Source organism: Pongo pygmaeus, chromosome 7 (genome assembly GCF_028885625.2).
Source record: "Pongo pygmaeus isolate AG05252 chromosome 7, NHGRI_mPonPyg2-v2.0_pri, whole genome shotgun sequence".
Taxonomy (NCBI): Eukaryota; Metazoa; Chordata; class Mammalia; order Primates; family Hominidae; genus Pongo; species Pongo pygmaeus.
The window spans coordinates 112,659,170-112,679,547 of NC_072380.2; the positions used below are offsets into that span (position 1 = coordinate 112,659,170).

Sequence of the window (20,378 nt, forward strand, 5' to 3'; positions counted from 1 at the left end):
ACAGTGTTAGAGGTTATCGTGAAACGGCAAGTGGGGAGACACCGGAAGTATCAGGCAGAGGAGGGCCTGATGAAAAGGTATTTTAGGAAGTCTAATTAATAGTAGGCTGAATGGTTGAAGGGAGAAATGGGTCTGAGAGACCATGATTACTGACATTTCTGACCTTTTTGCATTGTAGTTTTTCTAAAAATTTGAGGTAGAATTCATGTATATAAAATTAACTAAGATGTACAATGCAGTGGTATTTTGTACACTCACCATCTTGGGCAGTCATCACTTCTTTCTAGTTCCAAAACATTTCCACCATCCCAAAAGGAAGCCCTGTACCCCGTAAGCAGCCACACCCCATTTTCATTTCCCCCCAGCCCCTGGCAACCACAATCTGTGTTCTGTCTCTAATGGGTTTATCTGTTCTGATGTTTCGTCTAAATGGAATCATATATGGCCTTTTGTGTTGGGCTTCCTTCACTTAGCATAATGTCTTCAGGGTTCATCCACGGCATAGCATGGATCAGTACTTCATTGCTTTTTATGTCTAACATTCCATTATATGCATGTATATATCATATCACATCTTGTTTATCCATTCACCAGTTGATGAAGATTTGGGTCATTTCCACCTTTTGGCTATTGTGAACAGTGCTGCTGTGAACATTCATGGACAAATTTTTGTTTGCATACTTGCTTTCAGTTCCTTTTCGTATATGCCTAGGAGTAGAATTGCTGGGTAATTCTATGTTTAACTTTTTGAAGATTGTATTATATTTGTTATATGTACTCAAGAAGGTTCATTTAAAGTAATTGACTTTTAAGACTCAGTCATTTTTTTAATTGAATGGTTCTTGTTGATATTTTGTTGATGAGGAGGCTTTGGTTTACCATGTATATTTTTATATACAATATCTGTTTAAAATTGTTCACTATTTCTTATTTGTGAATCCCACATTTATGCTTGCTTTTCCATCTATTCCAATTCATTATGGAAAATTAAGCAACAGAAGCTTTTTTTTTTTAAATTTAAACATCTGTATTTATTTTGTTTCTGTCTTCCATTAACCATATGCCTCTCTTCCTCTCCAGGAATCTTATATGTTAAGTTTCCCTGCATATACTTATTTATTCCCTGGCAACACATCATCTCTTTTCAGCTGCTTCTTCCTTCCTCTCTGCTGGTAATATAAGTTTTGCTTGAAAATTCTTTTTTCTGAAACTTCTTTTTCTTCTGCAATTCTGGGTGGTTATACATTAATTTAAATTTTTTTTTTACATTAAAGCATAAGATTCAATTATTATAACCAAAGATCACTATGGGAATTTAAGTTTAAGAAACTGTAGGGAAATTATGTGCATTACATTTGTCTATATATAAATATAAAAGTTTTTCACACAAAAAGTATGTGCGACTAGATTTAACTAACTTGAATTTATTCTGCTAATTGCCAGTAAACCAATTCAGTCTTAGGAAGCAGTTCTTTTTAACCAGATTTGTTCAAAAGACGTAATTTTTAATTTTGTTTTTACATCTAATTATGACATTCTGTATGTTTAAAATAGTGAAAAAGTGATCACTGAGGATATTAATCTAAATTTTATGATGGCCATCAGTAAATGCCATTAATAAAAAAGCCCTTGTAGTAGAATCCAGTATCTTGTTTTTTCATCTTTATTCATATGAAAAGAGAATAAATGGGGCTGGGTGCGGTGGCTCACGCCTGTAATCTCAGCACTTTGGTAGGCTGAGATCACCTGAGGTCAGGAGTTTGAGACCAGACCGGCCAACATGGCAAAACCCTGTCTCTACTAAAAATACTAAAATTAGCTGGGCGTGGTGGCGCGTGCCTGTAATCCCAGCTACTTGGGGGGGCTGATGTAGGAGAATTGCCTGAACCCAGGAGGCAGAGGTTGCAGTGAACCGAGGTCGCATCACTGCACTCCAGCCTGGGCGACAGAGTGAGACTCCATCTCAAAAACAAAACAAACAAACAAAAGAATAAACTGATAATTATAGAGATGAAAAAAATACAGATCAAGAAAGAGTATCTTAACCACGTGTAAATGTTTTGAGAAAAAGCATTATTCACATGACAGCGAGCCCTTACCAGTGTTGGCAACCAGTCTTGTACACCTGTTGTCAACCACAGTAGTTGGTAATGTGGTTATCATAATGTACAGTTTGGGCACAGAAATTCTAAAATACTTCTGATCATTCTCAAGAGTAATACATTATCAATTTAGTAATGATTTTAAATATTACAGGAGACATTTCTTCTAGGCCTCCTAAATTTTAGTTTCATTAATATATTTAACTTTATCAAAAAATACAATTTTATTATGTATATGTTAAAATTTTTTAACAAATTAAAAAGTCTTAATTTTTTTTTGATTAAAAAATAGTCTAAGTTGCATCATTTATGACAACTTGTAAAAATCTTTTTGAAAACAGTTTATATAGACAGAAAATGCTCAGGATTGCATGTTTTCTACAAGGAAGTACACATTTGCATAGCATTTGTAAATTTTGTTCTTAATCTGACCTCAGTAATATAAAAAGCAAACTAAATGATCAACAGAGAAAATTCATTTTCTCTTCAGGCTATCAAGAATTTTAATGGAGCTGGATGGACCAAATTGGCGGGAGAAGCTGTCACCTATTCCTGCTGTGCCTGCTTCTGTGCCACTGCAAGCTTGGCATCCGGCAACAGAGATGATCTCAAAACAAGCAGGAGACTCCAGCAGCCATCACCAGCAGGGCATCACAGGTGGGGGATGCCTGCACTCATTTCTTCTCAAGGTTACCTTGAGTTGTGTGTGTACTTTCACAGTAAAGCAGAGAGATAAGAGCATTAATTTTAGAATCAGACCTAGGTTTAAGTGAAGTCCCTGTTCTCCCTCTTTTATTTTATTATTATTTTGAGACAGGGTCTTGTTCTGTTGCCCAGGCTGGAGTGCAGTGGTGCAATCTTGGCTCTGCCTCCTGGGTTCAAGCAATTCTCCTGCCTCAGCCTCCTGAGTAGCTGGGATTACAGGCATGTACCACCACACCTGGCTAATTTTAGCGTTTTTTTTTTTGTTTTTCTTTAGTAGAGACAGGGTTTCACCATGTTGGCCAGGCTGGTCTCGAACTCCTGACCTCAAATGATCTGCCTGCTTTGGCCTCCCAAAGTGCTGGAATTATGTTCTCCCTCTTTAAAACTACATGGTCTTAAGAAGTTGCTATATACCTCCTGTGTCCTACTAGTATACATGTAAAAGAGTTTTTTGTTTTGTTTTGTTTTGAGACAGGGGCTTGCTCTGTCACCCAGGGTGGACTCCAGTGGTGCAATCACGGTTCACTGCAGTCTCGACCTCCCAAGCTCAAGCAATACTCCTGCCTCAGCCTACTGAGTAGCTGGAACCACAGGTGCACACCACCATGCCAGCTAGTTTTTTTTTTTTTTGGTGGAGTCTCACTTTGATGCCCAGGCTAGAGTGCAATGGTGTGACCTCGGCTCACTGCAACCTCCACCTCCCAGGTTCAAGCGATTCTCCTGCCTCAGCCTCCCGAGTAGCTGAGATTACAGGCGCCCGCCACCACGCACAGCTAATTTTTGTATTTTTAGTAGAGACGGAGTCTCCCTATGTTGCCCAGGCTGGTCTCAAACTCCAGGGCTAAAGTGATTCTTCTGGCTCAGCCTCCCAAAGTGCTGGGATTATAGGCATGAGCCACCATGCGTGGTTTAAGGCAGGGGAATGTATCAATAAATGTCTCACAAGGAGGTTGTCAGAAATAAATGGAGGTGTGTATATAAAATACTATATTCTGACTTTGTAAACCTGTAGTAACCTCTTAAACATTGTTAACTAAGAAAGCCAGGTGCAGTGGGTCACTCCTGTAATCCCAGCACTTTGGGAGGCAAGTGGATCACTTGAGCCCAGGAGTTCAAGACCAGCCGGGGCAACATGACGAAACCCTATCTCTACAAAACAATAGAAGAATTAGCCAAGCGTGGTGGTGCATGCCTACAGTCCCAGCTACTTGGGAGGCTGAGGTGGGAGGATCCCCTGAGCCCAGGAAGGTTGAGGCTGCAGTGAGCTGTGATGGTGTCACTGCACTCCAGCCTGGGTGACAGAATGAGATGCTGTCTCAAAAAAAAAAAGTTAAATAACATGTAGCTCTACAGTAGACCCTGTATGTGATGAGGCTAAAGGAATAAGACTGATATGTTTAAAATAATAAAGTAAAGCCCCACAACATAAATATAGTTATGTGCTCATAATGGTATTTCAATCAACAATGGAGCACATATATGACAGTGATCCCATAAGATTATATACTGTAACTTTACTATGTTTTTACTATAAAGGTGCTATACTCTTACTGTACCTTTTCTGTGTTTAGATACACAAATACCATTGTGTTACAGTTGCCCACAGTATTCAGTACAGTAACATGCTGTTACAGGTTTGTAGCCTAGGAGCATTAGCTTACACCATACAGCCTGGATATATGGTAGGATATACCATCTAGGTTTGTGTAACCACACTCTATGATGTTTGCACAACAGCGAAATTGCCCAACGACAAATTTCGTAGAATGTATCCATTGTTGAGTGATGCATGACTGTGTAATGCAGGTGCTTCCTTCTGTCTTTATCGTAGTTGTTAAAAAATTTGTATTCCCTTAGTGCCTACATTATTACTTTAAGCATAGTAAGTAAGCATTTAATAAATGTGACTTCACCCTTGCTTTCTGCTTTAAAGCCAGCTGAGGCCCCATTTCTCCCACAAAGCTTAGAAACTCCATATGTATCCCCAGACTGTGCTTCATCTTGCAGATGCCCTGAGGTTCCTGACCCATGATGTTCAGATGGCTAGTGTTGGACCCTCATTTTCTTTATTGCCAAGAAAGAGCAGACAGGGAACATCTGCCAAGTAGATGATCTAGCAGTCCTAGGGAAATTATGGAGATCTGTAGTTTTCTAGAGTCCATTATTAATAGGGCCTGACACAAAGCATTTGCTCAGTAAATAAGAGCTACTTCTTATTAACAAAATGCGTATATAGCTGTGAGTTAGCAAACCATAGCACAAGTATAATCAGCTGTGTTTGAATTTTTCTGTCCATATTTGTTTACTGATTGATAGAATGGATACCAAAGGTTTAAAGACACTGGAGGATAAAAGCTTGAGGAAAATTTTTCAGCAAAATCTTCCCTAATATTCTATTTCAGGGTTTATATACGAGGATTGGGAAAGTACCATTTGACCCTATTGTGTCAGATTTTTTTTTTTTTTTTTTTTTTGAGACAGGATCTTGCTCTGTTGCCCAGGCTGGGGTGCAATGGTGCAATTTTGGCTCACTGCCGCCTTGACCTCCTGGGTTCAGGCAGTCTTCCCACCTCAGCCTCCTGAGTAGCTGAGACTACAGGTGTGTGCCACCATGTCTGGCTAATTTTGTATTTTTTATAGAGACAGGATCTCATTATGTTGCCCAGGCTGGTCTCAAATTCCTGGGCTCAAGTAATCCTTCTGCCTCAACCTCTGAAAGTGCTGGGCTAACAGGTGTGAGTAGCCTAGGCTGTGTGAGATCTTTTGAAACATGAAACATGGGCAGAAATATTCTGTGATTTGAAATAGAAGATGAAAAGTAAACTAGCATTTTATACAATTTGTGCAGAGGGACAAATAAGATTATTGTTTACATTCTGAGTTTATATTATAAATTTAGGGGGCTGGGCATGGTGGCTCTTGGCAGTAATCCCAGTAGTTTGGGAGGCCATGGCAGGAGGATCACTTGAGGCCAAGAGTTCAAGACCAGCCTGTGAAACAAAGCAAGACCCCCATCTCTACCAAAAAAGAAAAAAATTGGCTGGGCGCGGTGGCTCACGACTGTAATTCCAGCACTTTTGGAGGCTGAGGTGGGCAGATTGCCAGAGCTCAGGAGTTTGAGACCAGACTAGGCAACATGGCAAAACCCTGTCTCTACTAAAAATACAAAAATTAGCTGAGCATGGTAGCACGCGCCTGTAGTCCCAGCTGCTTGGGAGGCTGAGGTGAGAGGATGGCTTGAGTCCAGGAGGCAGAGATTGTGGTGAGCCGAGATTGTACCACTGCACTCTAGCCTGGGCGACAGAGCCAGACCCTGTCTCAAAAAATAATAATAATAATAATAAAATAATAAATTTATCTATCAGAAGATTTTAAGATTGCAAAATTTAAAGGTATATTTTAAATTTTAATTTATGGATTTTTATTATATATCAAATTATTCCATAGGATAAACTTATTACCTAGGTTTAAAACTTTAAATTTTAATATTTTGTGTACGTTTGAAAACTTGGTTGTAAGTAACAGAAAATCTGTTGACTTAAAATGTAAGGGATGGTCTTGGCTTGTGTCTCTGAAAAGGCCCAGACAGGCTGTAAATCAGGCTCAACTCATTAAGGCTTAGGCTGTAGCAGGAAACAGAACTGTAGCAGTTTTAGGCTTTACATCTGCACATATCAGTGTCCGAAGAGAGACAGAAACCATTGATTTTGATGGCATTAAGAATGAGGAAGTAGGCCGGGCGTGGTGGCTCACGCCTGTAATCCCAGCACTTTGGGAGTCCAAGGCAGGAGGATCACGAGGTCAGGAGATGGAGACCATCCTGGCTAACATGGTGAAACCCCATCTCTACTAAAAATACAAAAATTAGCCGGGCGTGGTGGTGGGTGCCTGTAGTCCCAGCTACACGGGAGGCTGAGGCAGGAGAATGGCATGAACCTGGCAGGCGGAGCTTGCAGTGAGCCGAGATTGCGCCACCCACTGCACTCCAGCCCGGGCGACAGCGAGACTCCGTCTCAAAAAACAAAACAAAACAAAACAAAAAAACGAAAGAATGAGGAAGTACATTTCCCCAAAGCCCAGGCTTTTTAATCTGTTATTCTGTTCATCTGAATTGGGCCATGTGCCCATCCCTGAGCCAATCTCTTTGATGAGGAAACACCCCATGCACTGATTGGCTTAGACCTGGGGTTTTGATCAGTGAGGTCAGCCTCCCCTGAACACGTGGTCTGAATAGGAGAGGGGTGATAGCTGAATGAATATTGAGGTCTCGGAAACAGATTCTGAGCAGGGTATCAGCCATGTTCACTGCAAGATAATAGGGATAGTCTGTAATTCTGGTAATGAGCAGTTCAGACTCTGATTGTAGATAACAGAAAGCCCAACTTGTAATGCCTCAAGTAAGCAAAAAGCTGTTTATGGGTACTTAGTATGGACAAGTCCACAGGTGGAGTGGCTGCAGGGATGGCTGGATTCAGGACTCAGAGGCTCCAGCTCTCCATCTTGGCCTCTTCCTTGCTCTGATGGCCCCATTTTCATATCATCCCTTTTTATCACAAGATGGAAAAATAGCTCCTCCTTTGAGCCTTAAATCCCACAGGAAAGAAAAAGATTTATTTTACAAGAATCTTGCAAAACATTTTATCAGCTCTTATAGACTCATCCCTGAACAATTGGATTACTATGGCCATAGGACCATGATGTGCTGATTAATAAAATGATTATCCCAAAGGTTAGGGCTGGAGTGAGGTTTGCTTCACTTAAACCAAAGGAGCAGAGAATGAAAGAGATATGATTTCCCAAGGAAATTTGGGGTGCTGGATAGATGTCCACTTCAGGCTTAAAGAGGAGCGTTCACTATTCACAACATAATTGCCAAGCAAAACACTGTGCATATTTGTATCCCATTTCATTGACTGGTTCTGTCATATCCAAGCTTAACCAGAGGTCTGAAGTACTCCTGTACCACTGTAAAAGCACTGTGTGAGGCAGCATAGATGGAGATGACAGAAAACACTGTGAGGGTTGCTAGTTAACATGTGCAGCCTTATTGGAGACTCTGCCTCTTGTCATATAGTCACCTGAGCCCTGTTAGCATTGTTTGCTTAATTCTCTCCATCTCTAAGGTGGTTCTGGCCTCTGTTACTGTCTTTAGAATCCCAGTAGAGAAAAGATGGCATGTCAAGATGGATAACATGACAGAATTATTACTTGTATCTTATTTTATTTTTTTGAGATGGGGTTTCGCTCTTGTTGCCCAGGCTAGAGTGCAACGGCATGATCTTGGCTCACCACAACCTCTGCCTCCCAGGTTCAAGCACTTCTCCTGCCTCAGCCTCCCGAGTAGCTAGGATTACAGGCATGTGCCACTACGCCTAGCTAATTTTATATTTTTAGTTAAGATGGGGTTTCCATGTTGGTCAGGGTGGTCTTGAACTCTTGACCTCAGGTAATCCGCCCGCCTCGGCCTCCCAAAGTGCTGAGATTACAAGCGTGAGCCACTGAACCCGGCACTTGTATCTTATTTTCTAATTAGAAAATAATAGTATCATAATTATATAATTATTTTTACTTATAGCCTATTTGTCATTTTAATTTGTCTACAAAGTTTTGTTCCATTTAGATTTTCACTCTGCATGCTGTGTGGTCAAGTTAATTTGCAATAGAAGATTTACTATATAGCTGTACTTAAGATTTTATAGAGGTGCTTGTACAGATACTTCCTCTTCTTTGTTTTTTTGTCCCATAGATGAAAAAACATTTAAAGCCCTTAAGGAAGAAGGAAATCAATGTGTAAATGACAAAAACTATAAAGACGCCCTCAGTAAATACAGCGAATGCTTAAAGATTAACAATAAGGAATGTGCCATATATACAAACAGGCAAGTTCTTTGTAACTGTATATATTTCTTATGTTAATAGTTTTGATTATTAAAAATATTTTGTTATTTTATTAACACAATTAAGTAATTGCCAAAGTTTTTTGTGATGGTTCTAGGAATTTCTATAGCAAGCTGTCCTAACCAAGTGTTTCTGAGAGGTGAGGCCGTGGGAGTTCTACAGAGACTGGAAGCCTGAGGTGTGGGCGGGATGGGAGGTCTGACATAGTTTGTGCCACGAGGTTCCCAAAAGCGACCATGGCTGCTTTGGCTTGTGCAACTCTGATTCGGCATTTCCTGGCTTGCCGGCCTCGCTGCAGCTAGCCGGGCCTGGGCATTGTCCAGCGTGGAAGGAGCAGGGATCAACCGCCTTTCAAAATAGCGTCTTGGCTGGGCGCGGTGGCTCACGCCCATAATCCCAGCACTTTGGGAGGCCGAGGCGGGCGGATCACGAGGTCAGGAGATCGAGACCATCCTGGCTAACACGGTGAAACCCCGTCTCTACGAAAAATACAAAAAAAAATTAGCCAGGCGTGGTGGCAGGCGCCTGTAGTCCCAGCTACTCCGGAGGCTGAGGCGGGAGAATGGCATGAACCCAGGAGGCAGAGCTTCAGTGAGCTGAGATAGCACCACTGCAGTCCGGCCTGGGTAAAAGAGCGAGACTCTGTCTCAAAAAAAAAAGAAAGAAAAAAAAATACTGTCTTATGGAGAATGCCCTTTTCCTTCTGAAGTGCTACGGGAAGGCACCAGCATCATTTATAGTGTGCAGCAGGAATGGGCAGATTGTTGCTCAGGTACCATCTTTATACCACGTAGTAAAAGATACCTATATAGAATATGGTGATAGAATATTGGACAAAAGATGTCACTAAATCCAACAGATGTTTTTCTGCCCTTCTGTTCAGCCTCTGTAGGATCGGGCATTATTGGCCACTCAGTTTTCTGTGAAGACTCCTCCTCCTCTTCGCTGCAGAGGAGGAGGCAGGCAGCTCATTGCCTGGTTCTCTTCCTCTCCCTCTCCTTCTGTAGGCTTTTCTTTTCCTAGAATTCTCATAGTTCTGAGGGTCTAGATCCTTTTTCCTTTCTACGTACTCTAGAGGCCATTCCATCCTCTCCCCAGGTCCACTCACCACCTTACAATGATGTCTTCCAAATCTCTGTCTTCTGAGCTCCAGACTGAAGCGCTCCCCATCTCTTCTGCACTCAGGGCTGGATATCATCCCCTACCTCCCTCTTCCAGTCAGCAAGCTCAGATGCTCCTACCTTCTAAATCCCAAATCCGTCTTCAGTGTGACCCTTTCTGTCTCCTTGCCACCATCCCCCTGTCATTCCCTTGCTCTGGGCCACTGTCCTCTCCTCCTAAATGTCTGCAGCACCCTCATGGTGTCCTTGCACAGCTTTGTTCCATCATCTCATTCTCCAAGCTGTAGCCAGAGGGACTGTCTAAAACATGGCAAACGCGTCAGCCCCTATTAAAAACCCTTCATCAGACTTCCATTAAGCTCAGTTTATAAAGCTCAACTTCCTTCCATGACTTATAGTGCCCTTCGTGATCTGGCCTGCCTGCTCTTCCAGCCTCATCCCTGCATTCCAGCCATATGGAACTCTTCTTAATTCTTCAGGAACACCATATTCTCTTCCACCGTAGGTGTAGGTCTGTGCACTCGCTGTGTCCTTGGCCTCCACTCCCCGCTACCTCCATCTAAACTTTCTCAACCCAGTGCAATTGCATTGGATAATTCTTAACTTCATACTCTGGATTTCGACTTAAATGTCACTTCTTCCAGGAAGTCTTCCCTGCTGCTCTGCGCCTTGTCTCAGCCCCACTGAATCTGATGTAGTTCTCAGCCGTGTGCTCCCAGAGTACTTTGCACAGATTTTATTGTGTTTGCTTGTTTGAATGGTCTGTCTCTTCCACTTGATTGCATCCTCCTTGAGGGCTGTGACTGTATTTTGTTTGCAGTTGTATCCCCAGTGCCATAATTGAATCAAATGTTAAGTTTCAATGGAAACCGCAGTGGTATAGAAACAGACATATTGAGCTATTTTCTGATTTTTCTTAGCTGTCTAAAACTTATAGATAGCCAGTCTTTACCTTTCATAATACTGAGTTCCGTTGCATTATGCCAGAGCTCTCTGTTACTTGAAGCTGTGCCAGTTTGAAGAGGCAAAGCAGGACTGTGATCAGGCACTTCAGCTAGCTGATGGGAACGTGAAAGCCTTCTATAGACGAGCTCTGGCTCATAAAGGACTCAAGGTGAGGAAATCTTCATTTTAATGCATAAACTTCAGTTCTGAACAAATCAAGTGGTTTTCACAAGCGTAAGTCTCCAGATCTTGGGATGGGATTGAGATTATTCTTGGATTTAATCCTAGAACTGTACTAACCAGTTCTAAAACCCTGATAAAGGCCTCAGATTTCACCCTTAACCATAATGTGAAACTAGATTGCTTCTAAGATTCCTTCCAGCTCCAAAATGTTGATTTATTCTCTAGTTTTCTGAGAAATATTGTTAGTTATAGTAGGTTCATTTTAAGATAGAGGAAGGTTTGGTACTGAATTACCAAAACTAGCAGTAATGCTGCTGGTTCCTCCAGCAAGGATTGCTGTTGGAGGTTGGGTGGGGAAGGCATCAGAATGGAAGATGGGTGACCCAGCGGAAGTTGGGAGAGACACATCGCAGACTTGAAAGCTTATAGTGATCTGGGCCTTAAGCCAGCTGATGGTCAGTGTAAGTCTGTAGAATGCCATTCTTCTCTAAGAAAACCATGCCATTAGTTTAGAAGAAAGTGGATATTGTATCATTACACTTTTCTTCACACATTCTTCTGCATGGAAATCCTGATGAATGAATGTTCATATTTATAGAAAATAACATCATAAGGAAAAACCAGAACATATTGGAAAATAGTACTTCCTGAAGTAATTTTTTTAAACTCAATTTTATTAAGGTGTAATACAATGAAGTTCATACATTATAAGTGTGCAGGTCATTGACTTTTGGTATGTGCATATCCTCTTGTAGCCAATATCCCAATTGAGATAAAGAACATTTTCTTCTGAAGGTGGTGTGTGCTAAAAATAAAAAATAACATTTTCATCTTTCTAGAAAGTTCTCTGTGCCCCTGTACAATAAATCTCCCTCCCTCCACCCCTACCCTCAGGCAGCCATTCATCTGATTTCTATCACTATAGATTAGTTTTGATTGTTTTCGACATTACCATAAATCATACAGAATGGACTCTACTGTTTGGCTTCTTTCAGCATAACCTGAGATTTGTTTATATTGTGTGGGTATCAGGAACTGTTCCTTTTTATCACTGTGTTATATGAATATATCACAATTTGTGTATATATTCACCAGTTGATGACACTTAGGTTGTTTCCAGTTTGGGGCTGTTAGGAATAAGGCTGCTGTGACATTCTTGTGTACATTTTTAATGGATGGACTTGTTTACAAACTGTACAGCTGGAGGCCAGATGTGACTAGGAGTGGGGGTAGAGGGAGATGGTCAGATCCTGAGGGGCTTGGTAGGCCATGCTGAGGAGGCTGGACTTAATTCTGAAGGTGATGGAGCCTCCAGAGCAGGGTAAATGGTGGTGTAATGGATCAGATTTGGGGACCTCGTGGAAGGTTGATCAGAAGGGCCCAGGATGAGGAGGAAGGTAAGTGAGAGATCACCAAGGTGAGAAGCAGGTACCTGAAGGAAAGTAATGTCCAAGGAAAGGCAGAAGTATGTTAGCCGCTGTGGCTGCTATAACAAAGCGCCATAGACTGGGTGGCCTGAACAACAGAAATCTATTCCGGAGGCGGGAAGTCTCAGCTTACGGTGTTAATAGGGGTGGTCTCTTCAGAAGCCTATGTCTCTGGCTTACAGTTGCTGTCCTCTCCCTGGGTCTCCATGTAGCCTTCCCTCTGTGTGTGTGCGCCCAAATCTTCTCTTTTTATAAAGACACAGTCATCTTGGACTAGGTAGGGCCTACTGATTTTAACTTGATTACCTCTTTAAAGGCCCTGTCTCCAAATATGGTTACATTTTGAGGTACTGGAGGTTAGAACTTCAACACAGGAATTTCTGTGGGGACGTAGTTCAGCCCATAACAGAAGGGAAGGGGCCAATTCAAGGGTTGATGGTAAAGTTGACAGGACATAGCAGTCAAATGTCTAGGGGAAGTGATGGAGGGGATGCCTCCCAGGTTCTGGCTGGGTGGCTGAGGGTAGTGGTGTGATAATGGGGAGCATTCAGGAGCAGGGCAGTTTGGGAGTGGGGAGAGGATTGTTTTGACTGATTGAGTCTGAGATAGTTGTTTTAATTCCATGCCCATGACTGAAAGGGAACTATCTAGGTTCTGCAGGGAGAAGAGCAGTCATGTTGCATAATATAGCAAATGAGGACCACCCAGGTGCACTGAATGGCCAGCTTTTCCAGATCATAGATCCACTCTGGCTACAGTGCAGTCATGCCTGCATGTCCTGCCAGGACCCCCGTGCTGCCCTGTGACCCCCGCCCCATGCTGAGGGAGCCACACAGTGTCCATGTGACCCTAACACTTGCCTCCCCCTCCAGCCCTCTTTTTTTTGGGTTAGCAACACACTCACTTGTAAAAAAAATTCCTAGATGGTGTATGGCACCACAAATTAAAAGAGACTCCTTTGAAATTTACTCACTTCTTTGAGCTTAGTAGATTTGGTAAATGAGGATCTGTATGGCTCATGAGTTTACAGATGGCCAAACTCTTGGAGCACATTTACCTCTTAGTGGCTGCCTGACTTTCTGAACCTGGTGAGCTGACTAAAGGTCAGAAGCTGCACCCCAATGAAAGACTGGACTTCAGTTTGTGTGGGTATCATCATTAATACTTCATTGGGCTTTTCTATTTCCGTGGAATGAATTCCAGAAATTATATTATGATGCACAAAAATAATCCCAAATTTGAGTAATCCTATCCCACTAGATTATGAGGCTGGTAGCTTATAGCTTGATTTGTTGTCCAGTAATTTGAGGTATGTGCCAGGTGAATTTAATTTCAGAATTTTAAAAAATGTTTAATTTAAGAGAGACAGGGTCTCACTATGTTGGCCAGGATTGGTGTTAAACCCCTGGCCTCAAGCAATCCTCCCACTTTGGCCTCTTAAAATGCTAGGATTACAGATGTGAGCCACCATGCTTGGCCTAATTTCAGGATCTTCAAAGACTACAACTGCTTATAGAATGTGTCAGAACTCACGCCCAGGCCTGTTTGCCCAGGGTGACTGCAATGAGGAAGTGGCACAGGGGCTCACGGTGGCCGGTGCCCTGCCTTTAGCTCCCAGCTCAACTCTATGTTTTCCTCAGATCTTCTGTTTGTTTTCTGACTTTGTTATTTTTAATGGTGCCAGCTTTGAAAAATATGAGCTGTCTTTAATGTACAGCTGTTCCTTGTAAGAAAAGATCACTGAACATTTTGCTTTTATTTACAATTTATTTCTCTTATTGAGTGCCAATTATGTGGTAGGTGTTAGGAGTATAGAGGTGAATAAAGACATGCTGCCTACTTAGGGAATTTACACCCAATAGAGAATGCTGCAAGATCCACCCAAAAGAGGATGCTGTAGAGGATGATACACACAATTGTTATGTATCAATACAAATATCAAAAAGAATATCATAAAATAACTATTGCTTTTATGGTTTCAGCAAAACTATTAATGGTAAATATTATCACAAACACGTGATTATAATACATCCCTTTTTAAAGGCCTAATGAGGTTAGCAACTTTTAATGCCTTCTTTCTTGTCAAAGCCATATTTTCTGGTTTGTTGTTTTGTTTATTTTTGAGACAGAGTCTTGCTCTGTCACTCAGGCTGGAGTGCAGTGGCGTGATCTTGGCTCACTGGAACCTCCACCTCCCGAGTTCAAGCAATTCTCCTGCCTCAGCCTCCCGAGTAGCTGGGACTACTCCACGCCTGGCTAATTTTTGTATGTTTAATAGAGACGGGGTTCAGCTGTGTTGGTCAGGCTGGTCTCAAACTCTTGGCCTCAGGTGATCCACCCACCTTGGCCTCCCAAAGTGCTGGGACACACTTTCTGTGAGCTCTGCTCTTCCCTCTACACTGCATGGCTAGGTTCTCTTCAGGTCTTCACTTCTCTGACAGCTGAACTGTAGAAAAAGGAGGCTCTCTTGTTAGTATCCATCTCAACCTTTAGTTTTCTTCATGGCATCAATGACAGTCTGTAATTATCTATTCATTTGTTTACATGTTAATTGCTTCCCCTCATAGGATGTAAGCTTCCATAAATGCAAGGCCTAAGTCTGTCTTTCCTTGTCTTGTCCGTGGTCTTCTTAGCTCCTGGCACATGGACATGCTCAGAGACCATCTGTGAAGTGAATGAGCCTGGCCCCATCTTAAGCTGCCTCCTTGCCCAATTTTGTCTACGCCCTTGCTGCCGTTCTGCCCTCTCTTCATGCTTGTCTGCAGTACTAACACTTGTCAACGTGCATTTCTTGTTTTCTTGTGTCTCTTCCAGCCAGTCAGGCTGCTCTTTAGGCAGAGACTTTCTGGATTCATGAAAATGATCCTATTGACTCCTAGGGTGCTGAGCTTCCATTTCCAAGGCTGTGGCTCACAGGTCTCTATTTCCAGTCCTTTTCCTTGAGCTCCACCCCATGTAATCATCCACCTTCTGGTCATTGCTGTCATGACCATCCCATTCTTCACTTTTAAAATGGGGACAATAGAAGTTAATATTTATAGGGCTGTTGTGAGAGTAAAGTAATACTTGTAAAATGCTTAGAATGGTAAGAATTAGCTTTTATTACTTCCTCAACTTGCCTTCCTGCTCCACTCCCTTGCCTTTCAGGTATGGCTCCCTGCCTAGAGCACTTAGGATATAAATACAGTGTCATTTTTCCCCCGGTAGGTTCTAGTGCTGGTGTAGGACAGTGGTATCTGGAGATTTGTTATACTTTGTAAATAATTTACTTTTATAAATTAGAGCAGATTTAAGGTTATCCCTTTAAATATGTCCCTCTTGCTCTGGCGTGTTGCTGTAGTGGAGGGGAAAGGCATGTGGGATTACAGCTAGGCCCCCGGGAATGTCACATAATCACTAGCTCAGCTTATCTGTGCTCAGCCTCTTTGCATGCTGTTACTGATGTGTCATGAATACTTAAAGAGGTTACACATCCTTGCAATTCTTTGCCTCTTCACAGTTTGGTTTATTCAAAACATGGGTCTAGTCTGTAGTTTAGAACATAGCTTGTCACAGCAGACTGACTTTGGGGCATCTGTCTTTGCTGCTAGATTCAGTGGTCATGTCTTGTTAAATGCCCTTTCTTTCCCTCAACTTCTTCAATGTATTGTGTGACTCATGGAAGATTAAATGTTGACTGTAGCCAATTTCGAAGAGTAAACAACCTGGAAGGATTTTATGGAAGAAAAGTATTATAATAACTACCCTTTGCATAGTCCTTTATAGATTTAAGCCACTTATTATTTGTTCATTTATTTCTTGGTACAGGCTTGTGAAAATTTGAATAGAGCTTTTGTTCCCCTTATGTTAAAGATGAGAAGACTGAAGCCCAGAAAGGTTAAGTAGGATCTTAAGTTTCATTGCTAGTAGGTGCTAATACAAGGATGAGTTCATTCTTTCATTTATTCATTCAGCAAGCAACAAGTGCTTATCATGTGTTAGGGACTGGGAAGGTTGTGGTGATACAGAATTTAACTTGCGTTTTCTAACTCCAGATTCTGTGCTTTTTCTTCTATAGTAGATGTTCACTGTATTATGGGTTATAATATTTCAGCTGCATACTCACCCCACAGGCTCACTTTTTATAAGAGTGGTATTAATGTGGACCCTGCACACATACTGCACAACTCACTTCATCAACCCCACTCCCACTCAGGTTACTCTAGGCTCCTTCTACTTATGAAAGTTATTTTCTCTGTCTTCCTACTTACAGAATTATCAGAAAAGCTTAATTGATCTCAATAAAGTTATCCTACTAGATCCAAGTATTATTGAGGCAAAGATGGAACTGGAAGAGGTAACTAGACTCCTTAATCTTAAGGATAAGACAGCATCATTCAACAAAGAAAAGGAGAGAAGGAAAATTGAGATTCAAGAGGTATTTGTATTTGATTATCTTTGAAAGTACTCTTTTGGGGTCTTTAGACTGGATTCTAAGGTCATATTCCTATGAGTTCTAAAACATTTTTAATTTTGCATTTTTATTCTGATGATCAGTGACAAACTTTTAACCAGCAACAAAACATCTCCTTTGCGATGATAGTTAGCCATTGTATTTCCCAACGTGGGTCCATGGATGGTACTGGGAGTCTCTGCGTTACTGCAGTTCTTCCTTTCTTTGGCTTCCATCTGTACTGCTCTCACTCCAGAGTACACTGCGAACCAACAGCCACTGACTTTGCTCCAGGGTAGAGCTGGAGGATCCTGACGGGACTGATTTTGCTACAGGGACCCTGAAAGCCTCACCTCAGAGATTTTCCAGATTGATTCAGACCTTTTTAGCACTCTGAAATATGACTGCCTCATCAGAGATCTCGAACTACCTCAGGATCAAACTGCTTTTGTGATTCAGATAACTAAAATGTTTTTCTCTGCTTAATATTAGGGAAGAATGTTAGGCTATGAATCCCTGTACATTCATGAATGCTAATACCCCATTTCGTCTCACATTTCCACTAAGAATAAGAGGCTAATATGTAAGAGAAGCTAGGAAGGTTTTTTTCTCTTTAAGGAGGGAAGAAAATACTGTTTTAGGAGAATCGAGCAATATAAGCTCATTTCTCTGTTAAAATTTATTGTGAAAAGGAGATAAAATTGACATAGGCATTTATACAACAATTGTATTTATGGGAAAGTCTAAAAATTAAATTTTGTTGTCATAGTTTCAATGTCAAATATTTTTTTAAAATTTTTATGAATTGGATCTTATACCCTAAAACTTCTCTTCCTAAAAAAAATTATTACAAATTTTTCACTTGGAACTGGACTACAGTATAGTCTACTTGTAGTTTTCAATTCTCATTCTGACAGACGTACTTAGGATGTATGTGGTGATTGGGGTTCAGTGTCACAATGCATTTTTTTTTTCTTCATGAAGGTGAATGAAGGCAAGGAGGAGGAGCCTGGAAGACCTGCAGGGGAGGTCTCCACGGGATGCCTTGCTTCTGAGAAGGGAGGCAAAAGCAGCGGGTCACCAGAAGACCCTGAGGAACTTCCGATAGCCAAGCCTAACAATGCCTATGAATTTGGTCAGATTATAAATGCTCTCGGTACCAGGAAGGATAAAGAAGCCTGTGCACATCTTTTAGCCATCACTGCACCAAAAGATTTGCCGATGTTTTTAAGTAACAAACTTGAAGGGGATACATTCCTCCTCCTCATTCAGTCTCTGAAAAATAATCTTATTGAAAAAGATCCCTCATTGGTGTATCAGCATCTTTTATATCTGAGTAAAGCAGAAAGGTTTAAGGTAAGTGGCTAAGTATTTTATTAATAGAAATTGGTTTTATTAGGGTTTCTGTAACTTAAAAATGTTACTTATGCTAACATAGTTTTTTTTTTTTTTTTTTTTTTTTTTTTTTGCTTCTTTTAGATGATGTTGACACTAATTAGCAAGGGCCAAAAGGAGCTAATTGAACAGCTGTTTGAGGACCTTTCAGACACACCAAACAACCATTTTACTTTAGAAGATATACAGGCCCTAAAAAGGCAGTATGAGCTTTAAATCAAGATAATTGTTAGATTTCTTCCATGCATGTATGTGTTCCAGGAGTGTTAATGAGATGGTGTAAAAGAGTTGCATGGATAAAACTTGGCCTAGAAAAGATCTTTTGGTCTGCACTATAAAACATTTTACTTATTTTCCTACATAGAACATGTATATTCTACAATCTGCTTTTTATTAGTTGTAAATATTTTCTTATGTACCAGAACCAAATAAGTATATTTAGAACTTGTTAAAAATACATTTTAATTTATAATATACATATTATTTTAATTACTTGTTAAAATTTTGAGTTAAGTTGCATTTCTTTGGGCTATGAAGGAGTCCTCTTAAGTTTGATAGAAATGAATTTCTTTAACATTCTTTTTTAAAAGTGGAAGTCATTAACAGTGATTATTATATCACTTATATCCTGCTGAGATACACATAAATCCCATTTTGTACTAGTACCTGTGGATTACAGTTAAAATGAAATGCAACACTGAAGTCTATAACATGAAACGGTTATTAAATTTTTTATTAATTTAGAGCTATAAGAGGAACTTATTTTTTCTAATATGGAAGCATTGCCTAATAATTAAGAACAAAAATTGCCAAAAATTTCTACCACTTTTTACCAGATTTTAAAAAGCTAGTTTCTTTTATATATTGCTTATATAAGCAAAAAACCAACCACTGTATTAAAGCAAACCAAGCCTGCATTTATCTGAATTATTACCTCCATATTTTACCAAACATTTGAATGTCCCCCTTCCCCCTTTTTTGTTTTCTGCTTTTATGACTGTATTTATTCCTTTACTGTAAAAGAACATGAAGAACTCATATATGTTGAGAGCTCCTTTGTTGACTGGGTCAAAGTGAAGGAATTTCAATCTCCATCAGTGTACTGTCATTTATTCCTGCGGTCTATAGTGTATTCCCCCTTTCTGGAGCATTTTCTTATTCACTTAGAAGTGAAGATGAAAGTTAGTATCATGTTTACTATTTCCATATTCATTATTATTTTATCTAATCTTTTATAGTTATAGAATATTTTAACTCATCTTGGGTAAATAGTATCTTTCAAACTGTGCCATTTTTCTTTGAAACTGCTTTCTTTGTTCATAAGTGAAAAATCTGTAATGGGACTTTAGTCTTCAAACAAAATTTCTCCTTTTTAATGTTATTTAATTTTTATAAAAGTAAATGGTGGATTGTTAGAAATGTATCCTGTTTGGAGTTTACTTACAGAAATGGGACCACTCTTTTCCTATACATAGCAACTTGAAATTAACTTTAGAGACATAAGGGAACTTTCTCTTTTGGTGCCTGACACAGTGACATTAATAACTGTAGGTGATTTTCTTGAGCTTTGTGATAGGCACTGTGTGTCATTTATCACACATTGTCTAATTTAATCTTCATAACTCTGCTACAGATGAGGAAACAATGGAACAGAAGGTTGTATAAATTAATGAGGATTTACAAATGTTGCAAGTGCTCTCTCCAAGATCCAAACCTGGGCAGTCTATTTTTTGAGTTCATATACTCTATGCTGTGTAATGGAAAATATTAAATATGTGAATAGACTAATGGTTCAGATGCCTATTCCTTAACAGTCACAGATGAGTAAAAGATTAGTGAATGTAAATTGGCAATTTTGGTATTTATAGTGAAAACACAGAGCAAGAGGAATGCCCAGGCCTGCCTGAGAGAGGGTTAGGAAAGTTTTCTCATGGGGCACAGTTCTGCCACAGCTTGAGTATGTCATAGGCAGAGGAAACGAGATGCAAGGGCATCAAAGTGCATATTGAAGGTACAGGTTGAATGAAAGTGTGAAGTCACTTGGCATGTTCAGAGAACTGCGTGAATCTTAATATTACTGGAACATGTGGCTTGAGTGATAGCTGGATAGAACAGAAAATTGCATGCTGCATATAAAATGGCAGAAAATATCAGAATTTTAATTATACTC

The 20,378-nt window shown here is 40.4% G+C and overlaps 2 protein-coding genes across 5 annotated transcripts in view; one reads left to right on the top strand and one right to left on the bottom strand.

The window, feature by feature from the left end:
- SPAG1 (sperm associated antigen 1) overlaps nucleotides 1-19,996 on the top strand; it is a 76,611-nt gene extending 56,615 nt beyond the window's left edge. The window contains exons 14-19 of the mRNA XM_054497641.2: nucleotides 2,593-2,759; nucleotides 8,554-8,686; nucleotides 10,814-10,940; nucleotides 16,634-16,798; nucleotides 17,798-18,169; nucleotides 18,293-19,996. Coding sequence (XP_054353616.2) covers nucleotides 2,593-2,759; nucleotides 8,554-8,686; nucleotides 10,814-10,940; nucleotides 16,634-16,798; nucleotides 17,798-18,169; nucleotides 18,293-18,424 — 1,096 coding nt within the window. The 3' untranslated portion in view covers nucleotides 18,425-19,996. The remainder of the gene's footprint in view (nucleotides 1-2,592; nucleotides 2,760-8,553; nucleotides 8,687-10,813; nucleotides 10,941-16,633; nucleotides 16,799-17,797; nucleotides 18,170-18,292) is intronic.
- Nucleotides 1-20,378, bottom strand: part of RNF19A (ring finger protein 19A, RBR E3 ubiquitin protein ligase) — a 117,145-nt gene that overhangs the window by 30,283 nt on the left and 66,484 nt on the right. The window contains exon 11 of one of the 4 annotated variants that reach the window (XM_054497651.2): nucleotides 11,597-11,759. The exons of 2 other annotated variants lie outside the window; for them this stretch is intronic. In XM_054497651.2, the coding sequence (XP_054353626.2) occupies nucleotides 11,653-11,759 (107 nt within the window). In that variant the 3' untranslated portion in view covers nucleotides 11,597-11,652. Of the gene's footprint in view, nucleotides 1-11,596; nucleotides 11,760-20,378 lie in introns of those variants that run through there. One more of the 4 variants, XM_054497650.2, reaches the window with a different exon arrangement.